General features: G+C 41.4%; 2 protein-coding genes across 3 annotated transcripts; one reads left to right on the top strand and one right to left on the bottom strand.

Annotated features, from left to right (window-relative positions):
• Positions 1-732: 732 nt before the first annotated feature.
• Positions 733-9669, top strand: tmem181 (transmembrane protein 181). Of its 2 annotated transcripts, none has more exons than XM_012826606.3 (17): positions 733-1133; positions 2656-2759; positions 2953-3014; positions 3175-3265; positions 3447-3568; positions 4697-4825; positions 5096-5176; positions 5396-5495; positions 5732-5862; positions 6141-6232; positions 6340-6397; positions 6550-6652; positions 6764-6815; positions 6974-7056; positions 7685-7774; positions 7898-7964; positions 8176-9669. In XM_012826606.3, the coding sequence occupies exons 1-17, from the start codon at positions 997-999 to the stop codon at positions 8258-8260; spliced, it is 1587 nt and encodes a 528-aa protein (XP_012682060.1). In that variant the 5' UTR covers positions 733-996; the 3' UTR covers positions 8261-9669. The 2 variants fall into 2 exon arrangements, with proteins under 2 accessions (XP_012682060.1, XP_012682059.1); XM_012826605.3 differs by lacking the exon at positions 733-1133 and adding an exon at positions 1176-2021.
• A 194-nt stretch (positions 9670-9863) lies between these two features.
• Positions 9864-11864, bottom strand: dynlt1b (dynein light chain Tctex-type 1b). Its single transcript, XM_012826612.3, has 5 exons — positions 11709-11864; positions 10922-10963; positions 10665-10788; positions 10403-10480; positions 9864-10092 (listed from the first exon to the last, which is right to left on the bottom strand). The coding sequence occupies exons 1-5, from the start codon at positions 11733-11735 to the stop codon at positions 10022-10024; spliced, it is 342 nt and encodes a 113-aa protein (XP_012682066.1). The 5' UTR covers positions 11736-11864; the 3' UTR covers positions 9864-10021.
• Positions 11865-22320: the final 10456 nt, after the last annotated feature.

Genomic DNA, 22320 nt, shown 5'->3' with positions numbered 1-22320 from the left:
TAGTGGTTGTCTCTATCCAAGGTCCTGAAATCACGTGACATTCACATCCATGGGTGCGTTTCTAACCACCGTCGCAATCTTGGTCATTACCGCCGTCTTTTAATTCAATTCAATTTTATTTATATAGCGCCATAACAATACAATTGTCTCAAGGCGCTTTACAGAGCACAGAGCCTGAACCACCTTAGTGCAAGCACAATGGCAACAGGGGCAAGAAAAAACTCCCTGTTTTAGTCAGGAAGGAATCTTAAGCAGAACCACGGCAGCGCTTTGATGTTTCTCGAAAGCGTAGTTCCAAAGATCAATCGCATACATGGTCGCAAAGTTGGGTGGTTCGAACGACAGCTTGAGACCAGTCGTTAGATATTTGCTGTTGTCAAAGTTTGAATTGCCCTAGTTTGACAATATTGACTCTCTTCCTACATGGCTACCTTAACACTCATCAGCTGAGAATTTCACTTATAATACAATTTGTAAATTAGTATTCATTCATTCATGATATGATGAGTGAACCCTTGTGAACTACAGTAAAAACGCCGAAACACATATTCTTACCATCGGTCCACTGCGCTTGTGCAAGTAGCTGATGAGTGTAATAAAACTTACACTCATTACGAGTTAGTTCCCCATTCTCAACAATTATTAAGTTTGAGGCCGCTCCATCAGCTGCTCTAGTCAATGTGTAGGGCGTATTTTACTCTGTACATTCTTCATTACGTCATGAACAACGTTGTTGGAGCTATGGTGGTTTCAACGACGGAAGTGGCTATTTGCGACGCAGCTACTATGGTTTTGAGAGACAGTCGTATTTCAGCCAACGCTTCAGTGTAGCACCGTCGTTCAGCAAGGACTCCCGTCATTATTCTTGAAACGCACCCCAGTTCCACACTTTATGCATGCAAACATCGAGCACGGATAGAGCTTTGACCGAGGAATCGGTGAACTAGACTCACTGCGAAATAGAACAAGGCTTGTGCTTCAAATCACCGTTTATGCATGGCCATGGACACCGACTACACCAACTTTGAGAATCCGCTTTACAGCGAATTAAAATATTTTTGTAAGAAGATGCAAGAGGCCTATAATGAATTAATGGAAGACATAACTCCGTACAAGGAAGATCGATTCTACAGGTAACGTTAGGTCATATAACGGTAATAAATCGTCTGGTTTCCTTTTGCTATAATAAGCACGCTGTCTCAATAAATCGGGATACACATTCAGCGTACACCAAATCGTAATGGTCTATGTCCAATTGGGTTTAGAGGAATAAACAGGTCTGTGATGTTAGCAAAATTCCAGCTTCAGCAACTATGGCGATATCGTCAACATGGCGGCACAATGTCTTCAGACGCAGATTTCCGTTACTGGTTTAATTCTGTCAAATGAAATGTGGACTGTATGCTGGATTACGTATGCGTTTGACTACTAGCATAGGTGAAAATTGTCAATGTTTGCATTTCCCTTCCCACTACCATGAATTATTTGTATTCTGCGTGAGCAGCTTAACTAGTGGCAAGGAGATGCGCTTTATTTTCAAATGTAATGCGGCCTTATGTATCTTTGAAAAGTCGTACGTCTAGGTCGACATTAGGTTTGTTTATCGCCCTGAGCCCTAACATTTTCAGTGCTATGTCTATTAGGCTGTTTGATTGTTTGACCGTAGCGTAATACAGATTGTTTTACCTACACGTTGTTAGACTGTTGGACACTATCAATTTAGCAGCGCCACTTTTATGAACTGTATACGAAATTCGCCGTTTGATTTGCTTTGCTTTGATCCACCGTTAAAACAGTTTATATTTCAAGGATGTTTGAGCTATGAAGGCAGGCTATTGAATGCACCCTGATGAGGTTCTCGCTTTGGTAATGTCACGTGATTAGATCTCAGACCAGAATAATGACGTAGCCATCGCTTAATTTGTCGCATAGTCTGATGTATACGGATGTGTCTAGAAGTGAATTACAGCTGTGGGGGGAAAATATTTCGCCCTGCACGGTTAAGTTAACCAAATGGATATGTGAGTGTTAAAAAGTATTTAATCTTGCCTTGGGCCTTGTTTTGCTAAACATTTCAGGTTTAACGTCATGATTGTTTACACACATGCTATGCTATAGAAAACCTTACGTTACCAGTTGTGTGTAATCAACGTCGAAACAAAAGTCTTAACTCCGTGTTAATTACTTGACGTTTATGTTTCTTTGGCATTGTTAAACCACCGCCACTACTTTGGTGGTGCTAACCGTGGTCAGCGAGTTTATATTTCTCGTCGATGCACTGGCTGTTACCGTTAGCTAATGTAGCTAACTAGATATTGTTCTGTCAAAGTTATAGCCAGTCGGTAACGTTAGCCTACAGGAATTCCCGAACAAGAAATGGAACAGCTGGCTAGCAGCTAATTTAACCAAGCTAACGTTAGCTGCATGAGACACGGGAAACATCTTGGTTATTTCCTTGTATCAGCAATGCAAGGCAGTTTATCCAAAACCATTCTCAAAACCACGTACACACGAGTTGCCTTGTTATTAATGACAAGTTTATGTTGATAGCCATAGGCTAATAGGCTGTGCGCATACAGTGAATTGACAAAATTATCAAATTCGCGGCTGTCTCACTGTCTCTACATTTGTGTCTCCATCTCTGTCCTGTTTTAGGCTCGCCCCCATGCGGCTATACACACTCTCCAAGAGACATTTCGTGTTGGTTTTTGTGTTTTTCTTGATATGCTTTGGACTGACAGTCTTCATAGGTATAGCAGGTGGGTGGTGTCTGATTCTTTTCAGTCAGGGACGCATGTTACTCTGGAAGAAGGTGAATGTTTAAATGGAAAATGTTGGAATTCTGTGTGGTTATGGTAACAGTATTTAGTAATCACATAGTTTTGTACAATGTGGTCAGAGCCAGTGTGTCAGTTATCCAATTTAATGCTACATTTATTTCTGCCTTTCTAGGCCCAAGAATCATAGAAGAGACCAAATACCCTGTGTTCACCAATGCAGCAAACGGTTCAAAGGTGAGATATAATCCTTAAAGTCTGTACATAAGGGTAACTGCATTGTTACTGGACACTGAGTGTGTGTGTTTGTGTGATTATTACATCTAATTTTCGCTGTGGTGGCAGAGGTCCACTTTGGGAAATATTTTTTCTCTAACATTCTATCTTCCTGTTTCAGTCTGGACCATTTAATTTACATTCACCACCACTGTCCACCTACAACCAACAGTTATGGCTAACCTGTATCATCCAAGTAGCCCAAAGTAACGGTGAGACCCTTTTTCACACATTGTGCTGATAAAAAAAACTGCAAATGTTCAAGCCAAACAAATGTATTGGAATACGATCATGTACATGGATACTTGCCTTTACATCATACATTTCCCTTATCAGTGTCAGTATGGCTCCCCTGCTAAACTTTGTGTGGTATTTTCTTTTCTTTCCTTGTAGTGGCAGACTTCAAACAGCGCTTTCAGATGAATGTGGAGTTAAAAGGAGTCATGCAGGATGCCAGCGTCATGCATATCAGTGATGACGTGCACCTCAGGTCACGCATGCTGCACTGTGGAGCTGTGAGTCTGACTATTATGGGGTGTATGCCCATATATGTTATATATGCCTCTGTGGCACGTGTCTCTGTTAGACAGAGCTACGCTTGTTAACCTTCAAAACTTAAACCTCATCAAGAGAGAGCTGGGTGTCCAAATTTCATGTTCATTGAACCTACCATTCTTGTTAAGGGTGAAAGGACAGATTAACTTAATGCCATGGGAAGCCTTGTGCCTTTTATCTGTAGAGATACAGTGTTAAACAATGTATTATGTAATCTATTTAAGGACATCAAGAGATTTAGTTTGACTTCCCTTGAGTAACTGTGATCTGGACTTGGGAACTCTTGGCAATGCAGAGCATGAACAGTTGAAGTTTGTTCTTTTTAGACATTGTTTGGCATCAGTGTATCAGTTTGATATCAGTTTTGACTGACCTTCGAGCTACACACACCTCCGTTGTGACCTATATATAAGCTACCTCTTCCAGACAACTAAATATAAACAATGTAGGTGGTGCACTTTTAACTTCTATTCCTGGGAACATTTACATTACATTTAGTCATTTAGCAGACGCTTTTATCCAAAGCGACTTACAAGGACACATTTTACATTGATGGCACACGGCACATCAGGAGCAATTAGGTTCAGTGTCTTGCTCAAGGACGCTTCGACAGGGAATCGAACTGGGAAGAGTGTTGCAGTGTGCTGAGGTTACAAGCTAAGAAAAAGGAAGGCAAACGTTTGCCTTCATGCAAAGTACTTGCAGTGAGTAAGCATAGCACTGTCATCATCTGAGCATTCAGTCAGTTATGGGGGAAAAACGCCACTCCACTATATGATAGATATTTTTTATATTCTTTTTAAACAACATTGCTGCTGAGAACTTTAAAATATGTTTCTGTAACAATATGGCAATTTAACAGGCCTGAGCAGAAGCAATGAATGTCTCTGAAAAGAATGTCAGAAGCAACAGATTAAGCAGACAGTGGTTCAGATTTTGCAGTGGTTGTCTAGTTTGTTTGTTCACAATTTTGCCCAGTGACTTGGTGGTTAATAATTCAGGATAGGTTTCTTAAAACACCTGCAAGCCCTCATAAAGCCTGTGTGTGTCAGAAACCAGTAAAACTCTAATGCTCCCTCACTTTCTAGTCCCAGAAGGGTTGTGATGAGATCATTGTGATGCACCTGGGCTACCTGAACTACACCCAGTACCAGGTCAACGTTGCCCTGAAAGGCTTGGAGAACCTCACGTATGACATCCGAGACGTCACGTTTGTGGTAAGCCCTGGCACTTCTCTGCCCTGAGATGATTTTCTGATTTAGATTTTCTGGGCTTCTCAGCTGGCCTTGCATTTGCCTTTGTTATTTTCCAAAAGTTTCTAGTTGGATATGTAAATCTCTCTCTCTCTGTCTGTGTGTGTGTGTGTGTGTGTGTGTGTGTGTGTGTGTGTGTGTGTGTGTGTGTGTGTGTGTGTGTGTGTGTGTGTGTGTGTGTGTGTGTGTGTGTGTGTGTGTGTGTTTGTGTGTGTCTTTTTTACTCTCTCACAGTGGAAAAGGTACAACCCTTCCTTTTCACAAGTGGAGATCTGGTTCCGATTTGTGTTCGTTGTTTTGACCTTCATGGTAACGGTAAGGTTACAGGACATTGCAGTTTAATACAATTTAAGTTCTGTTATGCCATGAAAATTGTATGGCGGAGAGAGTATGAGTTTGAATTTTCACTTGGTTATGACTAATATGGCACTACTAAACTTTAGAAAGCCACTCTGTGTTCTGTCAATATTAACTGTGTGGATATACAAAGTCAAACTCAATATGAATCTGAAAGAAGCTCTGCTGTTTCCACAGTGCATGTTTGCACATTCCTTGAGGAAATTCTCCATGAGGGATTGGGGGATTGAGCAAAAGTGGATGTCAATTCTGCTGCCGTTGTTGTTGCTTTATAACGGTGAGTCTGAAACTCAACATTCGATTTACAAGCTAGTATTATTAGAGTACGTTATTATTAGTATTATTATTATTATTATTATTATTATTATTGGAGCATATTTCTTCAATGTTTTCTGTTACTAGCCATACTAATCAAACACCTATTCCCCCCCTCTTTGTCACACTCTCCTGGTCACTGCCTCTCCCATGCTTCCCTTTTGTATCTGTTGTTTGCCCTTTTTTTGCTGAGGTCAGATCCCTTCTTCCCATTGTCATTCCTGGTGAACAGCTGGTTCCCCGGGACCCTAGATGCCTTTTTCCAAGCCCTGTTCCTCTGTGCCCTGCTGCTCTTCTGGCTCTGCGTGTATCACGGAATACGTGTCCAGGTGGGAATTTTACCCGCTCGCCCTATCCTCGTCTTATGCCTTCATCCGCACGCCATCATATGATTTGTTCCCAAAAACCCTATCCCCAGACTTTTTTTTATCATAATCCCAAAAAACTGTTTTAATTACTGTGAATTTAAGATGCATATATAGTAACCAATACATCTGCCCGGTTTAATTTATGCTTCTTTCTCTTTTTGTAAAATTCAGGATATTCTTACTTTGTCTATTCTGCTGTGGGTAAATTGTAATTAGGGCCTATTTTTTCTTGTTTGTAGGGAGAGAGAAAGTGCCTGACATTTTACCTGCCTAAGCTGCTCATTGTTGGGCTTATCTGGCTATCGGCTGTAACACTGGGTATCTGGCAAACGTAAGTCTGTTCAAAAGCAGTCCTGTGTAGTGTACAGTGTGTGAAGTGAAGTGATTGCCCAGCAGAAGGCAAGAATGAAACTGAGGTGCACCTCATCTGTTTTACAGGCTGAATGAATTGCAGGATCCCACATACCAGTACAAAGTAGATATTGACAACTTCCAGGTAAAGTGGACCATCTGACAGGATACTTTTGCCCTGTGCCCTCCTTTGGCCTTTTGAAGTGTTTAGCATTCATTTTGTTGACTTGCATCAGTCACCTTAGGAAACTGGTGTCCACAACAGGAACATCATAATTTACATTCCTCCACTTTCAGGGCATGAAGATCTTCTTCCTGTTGGTGGTGGTCCTCTACGTCCTCTACCTGGTGTTTCTGGTGGTCAGGGCATGCTCAGAGTTGAAGCATATGCCTTACTCAGGTAATAGGAAGAGGGGCAGTGATGATTGTTAATACTGTAAACACCCACATACATAAACATAAAAAACACAAACATGTAATCTGTCCTAATGGCTCTTCTTTATGTCCACAGATCTTCGGCTGAAGTTCCTGACTGCTCTTACATTTGTTGTGCTGATTATTAGGTACGCTTTTGTTGTTTTGTTTGTTTATTTCATGTCTGCCCTTCTCCCTGTTTGCCACTTTAGTTACTATTCAGTAACACGGGCAAGAACAGGACTACTCTTTGTGGGTGGAGCAGTTAGTGTCTAACAGTTTCGGTCAACTGTGGTTTTTCTTCCAGTATGGCCATACTCTACCTGAGGTTTGGTTCCAAAGCTCTACAAGACAACTTTGTGGCTGAGTTGTCTACCCATTACCAGAACTATATCCTTTATTTCACTCTTGTTTTATCTGTGCATCCCATTACAGATGAATTGTTTTATGTCTAGAATTGTGGTCATAAAACATATAAACACTAATAACACAAAATAAACACCAAACACATGTATGGTCTACTGTACTGTAATGCACTAAACACAAATATATGTGTAGGATTGTGCAGGGAGGTATTTAAGGGCCATATTTAAAAAAGGGTGTTTTTTGTCCCATCTAATTTGGCGAATCACACGACTATCAGGTGTGACTAATAAAGCCCCAGTTCATGAAGGGTGATTATTCAAGAGGCATTTAAATCTCCTGTCACCTGTGAGTAAATGACAATAAAATAATGTAGAGGTCTGTGGGGGCCTGTTTGACTGGTGTCTCAAGCAGTTGTCTGGGCAGTTGGCAAAATGGATGCTCTGTGAATACTAGAGGTAAGAGATCATCATAGATAAGTCATCACTGTTTAGCTGTGCTCGCACACACACACACTTCGTAAATATGGCCCAAAATGTTTATTGCCTCCATTGCCATACATTTTGTCCTTACTCTGAACCTTTTCGTAGCCAATTCATGAAACTCTGTAACCTCTGTTTACCTAATGTAATGTGTTCCTTAACACGTCATGCACCTGCTGAGTTTTTGTCCTTCTACGGTTTACTCAACTTTTATTTGTACACATTAGCCTTTGTGTACTCTCCATCCAAGAATGCCATGTATGGTAAGTACCCGTGCACTAACGAGCATAGGGTTGCTTGTTATTCAGGTTGATTTCAGTCATGCAACCTCATGTCAAAATACTGGTTGGGTGTTTTTGTTCCAAAACTCTCCTCTGTACTTCCAGACTCCCAGTTGAAGGATAACCCTGCATTCTCCATGTTGAATGACTCTGATGATGAGGTCATTTATGGGTAGGTTTTCATAATTTTTACATTTCAGGGATTTAAATACAAATGAATACAAGTGAGTTCAGGGGGGGTGCTTAGGAAAATACTAGAGATTGTTGAAATGTTAATCAACGAACGACTGCAACAGTTGAAGCTAATTTTGTCCTAATGTACTCTTAATTGTGTTTTGCTTTGTGTACATGTCTGAGTGTTTTACTTTTTATTTGTTTTTAAGGAGCGATTATGAAGAGATGCCGCTTCAAAATGGCCGTGCCATCAAAACCACTTCGAAGTACCGAGATGAAACGGACAGTGACTAATCCATCCTGTGGTGTCTCTGGATTTTGACTGACCATCAGACTGCACATCTACGGAACCACAGTGTAAATATAGTCTTTGAAAAGGATGTAATATATAAATATATTTTTTAAACAAGGAAAACAAACTACAAGTTTTGTGCGAATGTAAGAAAAGAAAAAGAAAAAAAAAACACTTGCATAAGGAGTTTTTTCCCCTCCTTATGGTATGGACCGAATGTAAACTTACAACTTATTTGCCATTTATCATGCCTACATTTTTTGGTTTGAGATTTTCAATGGTAATAATGGTTTGCAGCTTAAGCGCTAAAAACTAACCTCATCACTTTGAATATCATTAAAGTAAATCTATGGGTTTTAAGGTTCCAAAGTATGGGTTGTTATCTTGATGGCAATTTAAAATCTACTTTCTAAACTCTCAAGTTTCTGGTGTTTTGCATCTTAAGTATGAATTTATAAAACAATAGAACTTCAGAGGATGTCTCATCACTGTAAATATGTGCCAAAAACACGTCCAGCCATCCACCGCCTCCTCTCACCATGCAGTGTAGTGGGTTTGAACTCTTCTGTCTGGATGTTCTGATAGATTATCAAATTCATCTCGATGTAAATTTGAATTTAGTTTTGCCAGGAAGAATGTTGTACATCTATAATTTGGTGTAAATGTTTGTTGAGTTTTGCCAATTCATTCCTTTTATGCGACTTTAAGCCAATGTGCTGTAAGTGTGGACCCAAATATTTAGGCCATTTATCCTTTTTTCATGGCCTGTAATTTTTCTATTGCCTTTCTATTTAAATGTGTCTGTGATGTCACATTCCACATCTGTATGCACTTTTGATTTTGAGGATTTTTGTCCTTTTGTGTATATAAGGCTTTATGTGCGTGAACTCTTGGTTTTGCTGTAAGATCTGTCTGCCCTTTTCAGAATCTGATATTTTACTCTTTTTATTTTCATATCAAGCCTAGCACACAGTCAGATCTCATCACTAACAGTTTGATTGATAACGGTTGGCAGTTTTGAACACTATTACCATCTGTTGGACGTGGATTTCACCACCAAACATTTTGACTTTTTTCACTCCATACACATTACAGAGTTTTTCTTAAAGTGAAATTATGAATTAAGGAATTTTGAAAATTGAACGTGCCTTTCTTTTTATTTGCACAGTATTACTCCTTCAATATGTCTTTGTCAGGTTTTCTGTAAAGACAAAGAACTTTATCCATTTACCCATGGATAAAAAGGCTGCTAGTGAGGTGGATTTAAAGGGAATAAGGGATATTACTAACCACCAACTGAAAGTCTTATTCTTCTTGCAGTTTGTAAAACAAAATCACTTGTAAATATAATGCTGTGATGTCAAGTAGTCATTAAAGTTCAATTTTAAAAGCTTGCCTGAAAAGGCTTGTATCGGGGTGTGAGTGAACAAATTATTTCAAAGAACATTCCAAAGGAACTTCAACCGCATTCTGCGTTAAAGGGGCATTGTGTGTGTATGTAATATAATGAAAATGGACCTGTACTCCCACAAGGAGAAGGTTTGAGAAATAGAGACCAATGAATCTGCGTATGATGACTAACTAATACAAGTAAAGCTCAAATTAGAAGGCTGAAGAGAGAAATAATTTATTTGCATTTTTCATGAAAAGTAAAAAGAATGGTTGACATGGGTGGAAAACCTTTGGTCCGAAGGGCTTGACAACAGTAGGCACGAACAAATCACGAGGCGATGACTAATCCAGCAGTGTAGCAAAGTTAGTGTTTAAATGGCAAGCCCAAAGACACTGACAATGCAGTACATTGACTTGTTCTCCCATCTTACAGTGCAGCTTCCTAGAGAATGAAAATTAAGATGAATGAAAATATAGAAATGTGTAGACTGCAATATATTTAGGATAGGAAGGACAAGTGAGTTGAATAGCACCCATGTAAAACTCTGACATAGTACAACAAACAACCACAAAGTACACCCACATATTTTTCTGACCTTTGTTTCAAATTTTGATCATTCCTATTACTATTAATTATAACCTTCCCTTAATTATACACTAGTGTATGTTAAATGCATACTGTGAAGCTAGTAGCCCCACACCATAATTTGATCAAATGTATGATAATGGATGTATGGTCATCTGTGTTGTACCGTCAGTGCTGTTGTCCCAGAAACATGAGCTGGCTGTCTGCAATCCTGCTCCATTCTTCTGCATAATGATGCACGTCACTGGTACAGGATTGGGAAGCACAATTGGAAGTTATTCAGTGGACACAGAGCTTAAAGGTGTTGGTTATGCATCTTAAAACTAGGTGAAATATGAACATTTAAACCTACATAGCGTTAAAACACATTGGGGGTGGGGTGAAAGACAGGCACTTTTTATTTGAAAAAAAAAAAACACTCAGCATACCGATGTACTTGAAAGGCTTGCCCAGTTTGCTGAGTTGACTGAGGCACATTTCTACGACATTTGTGGTCCACTGGTTGACTCGACTGTGCTGGTATGTGTTACCTCCAATTGCGGCTTCCACAGACTGAGAGCAGAACACATTGCAACAGAACATTAGGCTTGTGGGTAGAGATGAATGATGAATAGGATGACTACGAAGGAAGTGTAACGTTAAAGACAAAAGACACGTAATACTCGGCACACAGCATAGAACATACCTCTTTAATGATTGTGCTCACTTCATCCACAACAAAGGCTGTCTGACAAAACAAACAAACAAACAATGTATCACATTTTGGTCACAGAGCACAAAATCAGTGACATTCACTCTAGGTTTGTATGAATCTACCAACACTCCACAACTATCTCGTGGCAGGAATAGTATTACGTTAACTGTCGATATACGATACGATATCTGACCAAGTTGGAAAAATAAATGTCAACGGGAAAGCCACCAAAAGTTGAAGTCATCCATTATAAGTTATCGATACGTTCCGCAGCCAGATATCGTTTCAATGTATCATTATGCGTTTGCCTTGCAATACCAGTTGAATCACAGCATAGCATAATTTCGACTGACCACAACCCCTTTCCAAACTAAATGTTTTCCTCGATTTCGCTATTTTACACTGCTAGCTTGGTAGAGCTGCCTCACGTTAAGTTACCTTAACCATTTTTTGGTCGCTACTTACCACAAATATCTAGCCTATAACAGTTTTGTTTACTAAAGAACAAGTATGACCAGACAACGCTACTTAAGGTTAAATTAAGTATGGTTTTAAGGGAGGGTTGGAGTTAGCTGGGCAGCTAGCTAAGTATGATACCGATAGCTAAATTGCTAACGTAGACAATAGCCAACATCTATCTAAATGATGCCCTGTAGGAATGCTTGTCAAATTCATGTTAGCCAGCAATCTTACTTTAACAACAAACAGAACTCGTTGAGCGGACTTTGTGATTACGCAATGGCTGTGATTTACTGTGTTAAACTAAATTGCTTGCTACCTCTTCTCCTGTCTGAAACTCATCCATGTTGTTGACCCGTCCCCGTTGCTAACCAGCTGTTGTCTGCGGTTGCCTATGTTCCCGTTATCCACACTGACATCACCGAAGTCGCGCACGCGCACTCTATTGAGTTGACAGTTACATGGCTCGGGAGGTGTCGGTAGGGAAAACGTATGCCTAAGGAATGTGTATTGAAACCGGATGTCGTCACTTTAATCCGGTCTCTGGTTGGATAAAACTTTTCAACAGAAATGGACAAGGACCTTTACTTTTTAGTTGAGAAGTTGTGTTGATCGCCTGACATGCAAACGATCGGTTTTCTTTAAATTATTATTATTTTTGTGAAGTTATACGGCTTATGTGAATAAAGCTATCTACACAACTTTTTATATGTCTACATTGACTCGGTTAGTTGTTCATGTGGTACACGTAGGTCTTAACTGAAGCTAACGCTTAGACCAACAATCCATTGGAAAACATAGTAGCTAGCTAGCCTCGCTGCTAATAAGTCTAACGTTAGCATGCTGATATGAATAGACCCATTATAGTCAGGTGGCTAAATGCTCAATTGACTTGTTAACCGAACTTTTACGAAGTCATACAACTAAACACACAAGTGACTTGTTAACCTATGTCTACATTGACTCGGTTAGTTGTTCATGTGGTACACGAATGTTGCAGAGTATTGTAGGACTTAACTGAAGCTAACGCTTAGACCAACAATCCATTGGAACACATAGTAGCTAGCTAGCCTCGCTGCTAATAAGTATAACGTCAGCATGCTAATATGAATAGACCCATTATAGTCAGGTGGCTTAATGCTCAATTGACTTGTTAACCGAACTTTTACGAAGTCATACAACTAAACACACAAGTGACTTGTTAACCGAACTTTTACAAAGCTATATGACCAAACACAAAGCTAGCACTGTTAATTCCGCTATAGCTAGCCAGGTCAATTAGCTTGCCTAAGATACTGCAATTTAAGCTAACCAATTACCTCATTTCCCCCAAAACCCATCGATTACGTGGGTTTGTGATGTGTAACATATATCCCTAATCAGTCATTCAAGTTATTAACGTTTATTTACCGCTAGCGATTACACGACACAAGGGTAATTCAATCGCTATTAATGTTGAACTTGAACTTCAACAACGTCACACAACATTAAAAGTCAGGCATCGGCATGGTTCCTAAAGAATAAATCAAAGGTCCTTGTCCATTTCTGTTGAAAAGTTTTATCCAACCAGAGACCGGATTAAAGTGACGACATCCGGTTTCAATACACATTCCTTAGGCATACGTTTTCCCTACCGACAGGTGTCACACTTCGAACAGTGTTGCCAGTCTTTTCGAATTAACGTTACAATGTGGCCGTTTGCCTGAGGCCATGTGTTCAAAATTAATTTTCAATGAACAATGTCTTAAATAGCGTGTCCACTGTAGACTACTTCAAGTTAATCAACATTCACTTCGGAAATCCCATTGAGTGTTTAGTAGCATCATGAATGTAGATATAATGCCTATATAACCTTCACATTCATGATGGTCACAGCTTATTTGCAGAGCAAACTGACAGGTTTATCCACTAAAGAATACAAATTCTTGCATAGTTGATGTGGTAGTATATCATGAGTTGAGTCTATACAGTCTTCATGCAAGCTATATGTTGGTGCTGGCAGTGTCAGTCAGTCAAACCTTTCAAGCCATGTTAATAAAGGGGATTTTTCAATGTAAACTCAGTTTATCAACAGGTCACCTCTCAGTCTTTAGGCTCCTGTGACGGAAAAGAAAATCTCCTATGCTGTTTTGAGCTGTTCTGTCCCTCTCGCTCTCCTTGCTCTGTTCTGAGATGTTTTGAGTCACTCTGGTTTTTGAGCTTTGAGATATTTCACACCACGGGGGGCATATTTTACCACTCGTTGGGATGCAGTAGGTCTACATAATTTGTAGGTGTACAGTTTCAAACTATTGATACTATTACTTTTTAATCGTCATTGTTTTTGTAAGGCAATCTGAAAGGTATATTTGGCTCTCACCTGGGTCTTTCTACCTTCACCTACGTGCAGCATGTGATTCTTACTCTACAGATGATGTGATGTGATACACACACACACACAAAACTAAAATAAAATAAAAAAAACCTGCATAAATCCGATGGAACTGTACTTTACCGGCTATGGTTACTTCGAATAAAAAATGAAATGACTGTCATCGTAACAAATGTTTGCTAGCCTTGTTTGTCATAAGTTTGAGAGGTTAATGTGAGCTAGCTAAATGTTTGGAACAGTTAACCATCACATTCACATATTATGTCATGTAGGCTAATTATGATAAATTCTTTAGGTAATCTGGTTAAGTTTATGCCATTGATGACCCTGAAAAAAACATACTTGTTGAGGTTGGGGGCTGTGCTGTTACAAGTCCAGGAGCGTGACAAGAGAGGGTGATTGCCTGTGCAAGCCACAGCCTCCATCCAGTCAAGTGGAACGATCACAACTACAGCTCATTTACAGCTGGAACTGCTCGGGTTCAAGTTGGCAATCACAGAGAAGCTCCAGCTCCTCTCTCTGCCCTGTTGAGTGATCTGTTGAAACAGCTCAGAGAATGGGTTAGTGCCCCCCTGTCCCTGGACACCTTCTCCTTATCATCTGAAGCGCCAGGGCCAGGTCTGGTCTTGGGCCAGGATGAAGGGTTGGTCATCTCTCTCCGGGGGGATTTGTTTCAAGTGATTTTGCAGCGGCGGCATCTGCTGGCTCATCTGGCTTTGGGGAGGCACTAGGCCAACAGTCCCTCCCAAGGAGGGCTGGCATGGGAAGCTCTGGTAGCAACCCAACCATTAAGGACCAGGATCTGGAGGCATCTTGGATGCAAATCTGGGTGGATGACACTGACATGAACATCACTTTGGAGATGTGGAGCATTGTGTGGATGCATTCAAGAGGTTGGGACGAACCAGGGACAAGAAGGACTTTGCCGGCTGGCCCTGGACGTGCACAAGGCAGGTGTGGGCTGGGGTACCCCTTAGGGCTGAACGATTAATTGCATTTGCGATTTAATCGCGATATGATAGAATGTGATTTTCTAACCGCAACGTTTGCGATTAAAAACGTGGTCTAAAAAAAGATGGTACATTTTGCACACAGTGTTTAAAAAGTGCATGCCTTGTGTTTATTCTTACAATGACTTTGTTTAAATTACTTAAATGCGCAGTGGCAAAGCCACCGATTTGTTGTTCTTGATTCTGTAATGAGCAGTTAAATAAAAATGTAAAATGTGGGAAATAATATTTTACACTAAATGTATCTAATATTGTGTTGGTCATATTTGAATCATTCATTACGATTTGTTGGGAAAAAAATTAGGATAAAATAAAAAAAATTGCATATTAAATCGCAATCGCAATATTGGGGGAAAAAAAATCGCAATTCGATTATTTTCCCAAATCGTTCAGCCCTAGTACCCCTGATGAGGTGCGATAAGATGAGCCCCTGGTGTCACGGCTAAGCTGCTGCCTCCTGAGTGTCACCCCGGTCTCTGACACCATCATGCTTTAGGGCGTGGCGTAGGTGGCGATTGCTCATTCAGAGGCATCAGCCCTGAGCTCTCTCAGCTGGGGTGTCTGCATCAGACTGGCTGACCATGCAGCGGTCCGGCCTAGGGAGGGCACAGAAGAAGCGGCCCATGGCAACTCTCTGTGTGACCTGCTGGGCTATGATGTTGACCCACTCTGGCTAAGGCCAACATTCCCGGGCTGTGGTTTGTATGAAAGTCTAGAGGTTAGCCACCACGTCATCACCTGCGCTGAGGTGGGAGCGTGCTGCATCATGGGCGGTTTGGGGTCCCCCAGGGTCTCGGATATTGCTGGCCCTGGACAGGCGTCTGAGGCGGGGTACTGGGATTTTCTTTTGCAATTTGTGTAAATTTACAATGCAGAGGTTATGGCGATATGTTTTTATTCAGTTCAATTCAAAACATGCCATTTTGCATTGAGGACATCTGACTCTTAAACGTCCATAATTATTACATATATATCATATATATCTGAAGGATATCTATCTATCTATCCATGCTATATATATACACACACACGCACACACATACAGTATATACTGTATATATATATATATATATATATATATATATGTATATATATATATATATTTATTTATATATGAATATATATAGATTATAAACTTGCTTTGGTATGTTGGGATTTTTGCCAAATACCTTTTACCAAGGAGGACGTTTCTATGATGGCATATTCAGAATAATGGGGATTTTGATTGATGTCTCCAATTATTCCCAAGATAGCTATGTGAAGCTGTGACTTGAGCTCTATGTCATGACAAATGTCAGACGGCGTTGTTTATTAGTGAGAGGAAGAGAGAGCAAGAGAGAAAGAGAGCGAGAGAGCTTAGCATCACAGCCCTAGCTGTACATCATTTTAAATTCCAACCAGATTTGCATAGTCGTAGCCTCATCTCAGAGCAGGCAGCATGGCGGAAGGAAGAGCTCTCGGTACACTCCAGTGAGCAGAAGGCGGTGGTGCCAGACGGACTGCTCAACCAGAAAAGGTGATTTTCCACCACATCTCCCAGACCAGCTGACTGGAAAGCCTCCTTTTTTCCACGGTATGCCTAAATATGACTTTTGCAACACTTTTGCCATGGCCTCTTGCCAAACCGGTAGATGACATGCCAAGCCAATGGACTGTGGTCTAGGAGTGCTTTTGAAACTTTGTGGCCTGTTCTGCATTACATACCATTGGTAATGATATATATTTAATATTGTATAGCTAATATGTCATTCATTCGAATTTAATGACATAACTTTACTGCGTGTCTTATCTACACTAGTGTAGATAACATATATAATTAAATGCATATTTATTTAAACAAGAACGAGATTTTGGGAACTACAGGCTGTTATTTTGCTCTTGGTTTTAATGTTATTATCCACAGAGTGGGAGAAGGAAAAACGAAATGTTCAGACATTTTTTCATCTGAAAATATAAAGAGGGAAAAAACCCTCTGTTCTCATTCTCACATTTGCTGCAAATTTCTCATCTAAGGGAGCATTTCCTTGCCCATACGCTCTGCAGGGTCTTTGTTGTTATGTTTTGAAGTTAATTAACCTAATGTATCATTTCTTATCAAAGAGTGTTTCATGCTCATAATGTTTCCTTTGTGCAAAGTGATTGGTACTGTGTATATGTGTTCTAGGCAGTGAGTCTGATCATACATAATTGGGAGGTAATTCTCCCATTTGCTTCCTCCACTGAAATATTAAAGTCAGTAACAGCAACCACAGCTTCCTCTTTTTTTTCACATCCTCTGAACAGTAGTAACTGATTTTAACCATGAGTGTGTTTGTCTCCTGTGTAGATAAGCAGGTTTCATAGGCTATCCCACTAGCTAAAAACAGTGTAATTGCCTCTTGGCAACCATTAATGAAATGTGTTCACAGACAGCACGCAGTTACATAGAACTGCAGGCCAAGGAAGTAAACACCTCTTGTCACTATTCTTTTATAGAGATAAATGCTAATTCAAAGTCCTCCACAGTTTAAGTGATTCAAGAATGTGTCGCTGTGTACAGTTTGTTAAAACAATGAGCTGTTTCTCTGGTTAAAACTCCTTAGAGAACCTCAAGTAGGCCTTGTGGGTGTTCTTGTCAAGGGCTGAGAAGGGGTTTAGGCCTTCCTACAGATGGAGCTCTCAGACCTCCGCCACCTTTCAGAATTCGGTGGAAAATCTCATGAAATTCATGTGCACCCACCATGAGCGTGAGAGCACTTAACGCACCACTTCTAAAGCACCTCTTTGACACCTTTTGAGCTAACAACGCCTCAGAAGTCAACAGCAAACAAGAACATCAAAGCAACAGCGGCGTCAACAACAGCAGCAGTTGCGTAAGATCTACACATGCCTAATTAATGGGCTGGCACATAACAGGCACATATCTGAAATGCAAATGTTGTCTTGGCCTTAATGGCTGACTGTTTTTCCTCTATAAACATAGAGGATAAAAGCACCAAAAAGTCTTTACAGTAGTCTCAGGGAGCTGCAGTTCATATCTGTGCACTCTCTGTGTGTGGGTGTGTGTGTGTGTGTGCAGTAGAAACAGATTTTAGCATAGGAGGATTCTCTGGGGCTGTGCCCTTTCTACTTTACTTGAAGACCATAAATCATCCACTGCACTGTACCATTTATTCTGTGTCAAACCAAAATGTGTTAATTTAGTAATTTATGCTCGATTTACCAGGTTAATCATCCAAAGTGCCACATTACTGTGAGAAGGATTGAAATAATATTTAATTTAATCCACCAGGGGGCAGTGTTGCATCACTTACAAAGTGTGTGTTAAAATTGTAGGCCACTCAGTTTGAGCTCTGCCTTTTTTATGATTACACACTGCAGACTGGTGCAAATATTTTCTGCACATCCACTCACAGACTCGACACATATTGCATTACTGATATACCCTCCCTCACATCTGAATGATATGCACGGACACACACACACGCACACACTCACATTGTGCATATTGTTTATTTCTCTCTCTCTCTCCCTTACACTACACAACCACATACAATTCAATCATGCACATACACAAAGACAGAGTGATAGAAAAGATAACTAGGCAGAGAGAGAAAGAGAAAGAGAGAACGAGAGAAAGAATGCCAGAGAGAGAGAGAGAGAGAGAGAGAGAGAAGGAGACACACACACACACACATGCACGCGCTAATTCAATAAGGCCACCCTTCCACTCCAACCAAACTGCGAGGGCTCCAGCTGTGTCTCTCCTGATAGCGCCAGCCACAGACACGCATAATGGAGATTTAATTAAATAAATAAAAAACAAAGCCCTTACAGTGAGTTACGCTCAGCACGCTGCTCCTGTCGCGCTCAAAAGATTTCATACCACGGAGGGACAGCTATCCTCGGCCCTCCACGCGACGCCGGTGCCTGTGTTCTTCTCGGAGGCTGCAGTATTTCAGACAGGGAGGACTCCTCGGCGGTTTGTGATCATTTGCGAGGCGTGTGATGCGCTGGGTGCGCTGAGGGCTTCATAACAGGTGGCAGTGTTCTCATAGAGGCTATCTGTGTAACAGCAGAGCTGTTAAAGTGTGCAGTGCTGTGTGGAAGATCAATATTTGGAAATGACGAGGAGAATGTGACTTTGAAATGATCCATTTTTCCTATCTCTGTGTCTGTTTTTTTTCTCACTCGCTCTCCCTTCCTCTCTTCTCCCATACTCAATCTCGCTCTCCCTTTCTATCTAATCCCATTCTCCAGCTCTCTCCCTTTCTCTCTTCTCCCATACTCAATCTCTCTCTCCCTTTCTCTCTTCTCCCATTCTCAATTTGTATATCCCTTTCTCTCTTCTCCCATACTCAATCTCTCTCTCCCTTTCTCTCTTCTCCCATTCTCAATCTGTATATCCCTTTCTCTCTTCTCCCATTCTCAATCTCTTTCTCCCTCTCCTTTTTTCTCCAATTTCTCCATCTCTCGCTCTCTCTCTTTTTCACTTGTTCAATATCTCTCCCCTTCTCTCTTGTTTCTCCGTCTTTCCCCTTTCCCTCCTCTCTTCCTCTCCTTGCCCCCCCAACACACACACAACTGCTCCTCTTCGTACCTGTGTCTCCCCTCCCTCCCTGCCTGTCTTCCCCAGGTGAGATCGGATACTTGTCTTTCTGCGCCGTTGCTGAATAAATTATGGCCGCTCGGCAGGAAGCTTCGCATAATGACTGAGCGTCCCTCATGGCTTTTTAGAGAGTCCCTCAGCAGCGGCGTCAATACCGAGTGGGAGCCGGTCCAGGCCTCATTGATTACCTGCCTTTGACCATAAGACAGAGCGAAAGAGAGTCGCAACACAGCCGTGAGACAAAGGGGAGAGCAAGGAGGCCGAGGATGTCGGCGCCAGACTATCACTCTGTTTTTTTTCTCTCTCTTATTTCCTCTGAGCTCATTGAGATGCAAAAGCGCTGTGCTGGCTGAATTAAGAGAGAACCTTGAGGGGGAGCGGACATAAAGATTTCAAACCTTGACAAAGTCTTTTTGTCCCCGTCCCTCCCCAGAGTGGAGAAATGTAAATGACCATCTCGCCGCGCGCTGACAGACTGGAGTGCCCAAATCTTACAGGTGCCATTGTTAAATATTCAGTGCCTTTTAACAACCTATTCTTTGTTTGAACGAACTTGTAGGGCAGCGGCAATGTGTGGCAAGTATTTTTGTACTTTTTAATCAGTTTAACTTTAAGTTTAAATAGCAAGCTATTTTATTTTATTGAGTGAATCATTACGCTGTACGAATAGAAAAGGATGGATTCCTCTGTTCTGGTTTCCTCCATTCTAACGGCACACTTACTATAACAGTAGTGTGTTTCAGAGTGGTTTCATGAAGTGCCTGGCAATTGTCTCTGGCTGGAGAGTGTGTTGTCTGAGGCAGGTGGAGTGTAAATCAGCTCAAGGACATGGACAGCAGGGGGCGGAGGAGCGTGAGCAGGGCAGTTGGAGACGATAAATGTCACAGAAGATGGCGATGTGAATTAGTGGGTACTGCACTGACTGCAATTACGTCTTCTCAGCATTCAAACAACATCCAGTAAACCTGTTTAGCCTAATCAATCACAATCGGAGGCTAATAAGATACCTTATTATTAATTCAATAGAGATCATTATTGTGTGTGCTTGGAGTGTTTGGAGTGTGTGTGTGTGTGTGTGTGTGTGTATATGTAACCATCATCATCATCATCATAAATATCATCTTCATCATCCTCCTCCTCGCTTTCTCCTCTGGAGAATCCTAAGTAACACGTGGTAAATTATTCATCTGTTCTATAAGTAGCCGCGGTGTGCTCCACCCATCCTTGTTTCGCGGCGGCTCTGCCGCGAGCATGCAGCCGGCCCAGGGGACGTCAGGGTACCGGCCGCTTGCAACAGGGCCACCCTACATCAGTACTGCTCACAAGGCGATCATGTTTAAGTCATGACTACATGCAACTGACTAACAGCCTCGGGCAATTACTTACCTACCCCACTGAGAGAATGAGTGAGCGAGTGAGAGACTCAGAGACAGAGAGAAGAAGTGAGAGAAGTGAGGGGGAGAGAGAGGAAAGAAACCCACACAGGTTGACTTGGTAAATAATGCAGTTTCTTTCCTGGGTCGTTACATTTATCATTCACAGTGGGAATAGCTATGCAGCACAATTGCTGCCGTCTCACCTGGGCCCGCTGGATTAAACCTGAGACCACATTCATCATTATATCGCCCCTGTCTGCCACCGCTGCTTGGCCCCGCATGGTTAGCCACTCTGGAGGCTGGGCCTCCTCCCTATGCCCAACTTCCTTATTTTCACTTAACACATTATTGAATATTATTACGATTAGCTCCGGTTAATATTGTGTTAACAGGTAATTATATCAACATTAGCCTCAGCTAACATAATATGAAATATTATTAAAGGGCTATATGAAAAAGTATATCATTATGTATAAATGTAATACACTCTTTAATTCGGAGTAGAATGGTATGGTGTAATGGGAGAAACTGCATGTTGTATGCGGTGTGTTTTTGCAGCACTAATTGGAAATGGAAATGAGATGAGAAGGAGCTAATTACAGTGTGTGAGATGTACCAACTGGAGAGAGAGAGCGAGAAAGAGAGAGAGACAGTGAGAGAGAGAGAGAGAGCGAGAGAGAGAGAGAGAGAGAGACAGTGAACTGTGTGCACTCACTAAATGAAATGAGTGAGACCATGGGAAACGCAACCCCCCCCCCCCCCATAGGGTGTGAGATGATGAAATAGTCTGATTTGATGAATGTGGATGCCAGTGTGTTATGGCATTTTGTAGTGACAAATGAATAATAATTGATAGTTTGCTGTTGGAGGCCTTGTGATGTGCATGCGTGCTTCGCAATGTTGTCATGGCGAAGGTGGATCGCCTCAGGTACCTCATGGAGAAGGCAGGAAGTCTTCCTCATTATGAGGCTCAATGTTAGCCCCGCCTGCCAAACTGGGAGAGGGGGAAATGCATTGCTTTGAAAGATCGTGTGGGAATTTGTCACTTGGTTTCCACAGTGCTTTCGGTGATGATCCGTTGACCCTAACTGGAATTCAAACTCATCCAGAGACATTGAGTCTTATTAGTCACTGTTCTAAAATGATTTGAACTGATCTTGCATTAGTTAATGAACACAACACAAGAAGCCAATAGAAAAGCTCAGGGGGCTACACTCCCATTCGTATTTAGTGCAATAAAATCACATTTAACACAGAATGCCAGTGAATGTTTGTGTTGAGTTGTCCAGCCCATTGGTACTGTGTGTATGAAAAGGCCAGAGGAGATTTTCATCAGTTGGAGGTCTGAGGGGAGGCCATCTTGTGGTCTTTCCCCAACACCATTCTGTCTTCAGGGGAGGAGATTAGTGAGGGGATAAAGAAGAGGCGTGGGGGGGTGGGGTGGTAACCGTCATGGTTGATCCAGAAAGGTATGGAGCGTATGCTGTATGAGGAGCGAACTAACAGTTTATCTCTCAGCCGTGTGATTCAAAGCACATCTCACATGCAGACAATCAAGCCCCGTTCAATTAGGCACCACAGAGTGG

The sequence above is a fragment of the Clupea harengus genome, chromosome 15 (assembly GCF_900700415.2).
Source record: "Clupea harengus chromosome 15, Ch_v2.0.2, whole genome shotgun sequence".
NCBI classification, from domain to species: domain Eukaryota; kingdom Metazoa; phylum Chordata; class Actinopteri; order Clupeiformes; family Clupeidae; genus Clupea; species Clupea harengus.
The sequence above is the reverse complement of the archived record's forward strand: the minus strand, read 5'-3'. Positions and strand labels throughout refer to the sequence as shown.

Coding starts and splice junctions, on each gene's coding strand:
- tmem181 (XM_012826606.3), top strand. CDS start 997: ATGGCCATGGACACCGACTACACCAACTTTGAGAATCCGCTTTACAGC. Junction 7,057..7,684: donor GTCTACCCATTACCAGAACT/ATATCCTTTATT, acceptor CACGTCATGCAC/CTGCTGAGTTTTTGTCCTTC. Junction 7,775..7,897: donor ATCCAAGAATGCCATGTATG/GTAAGTACCCGT, acceptor CTGTACTTCCAG/ACTCCCAGTTGAAGGATAAC.
- dynlt1b (XM_012826612.3), bottom strand. CDS start 11,735: ATGGATGAGTTTCAGACAGGAGAAGAG. Junction 10,964..11,708: donor AGTTTCAGACAGGAGAAGAG/GTAGCAAGCAAT, acceptor TTGTTTTGTCAG/ACAGCCTTTGTTGTGGATGA. Junction 10,093..10,402: donor CTGGGACAACAGCACTGACG/GTACAACACAGA, acceptor TTCATTCTCTAG/GAAGCTGCACTGTAAGATGG.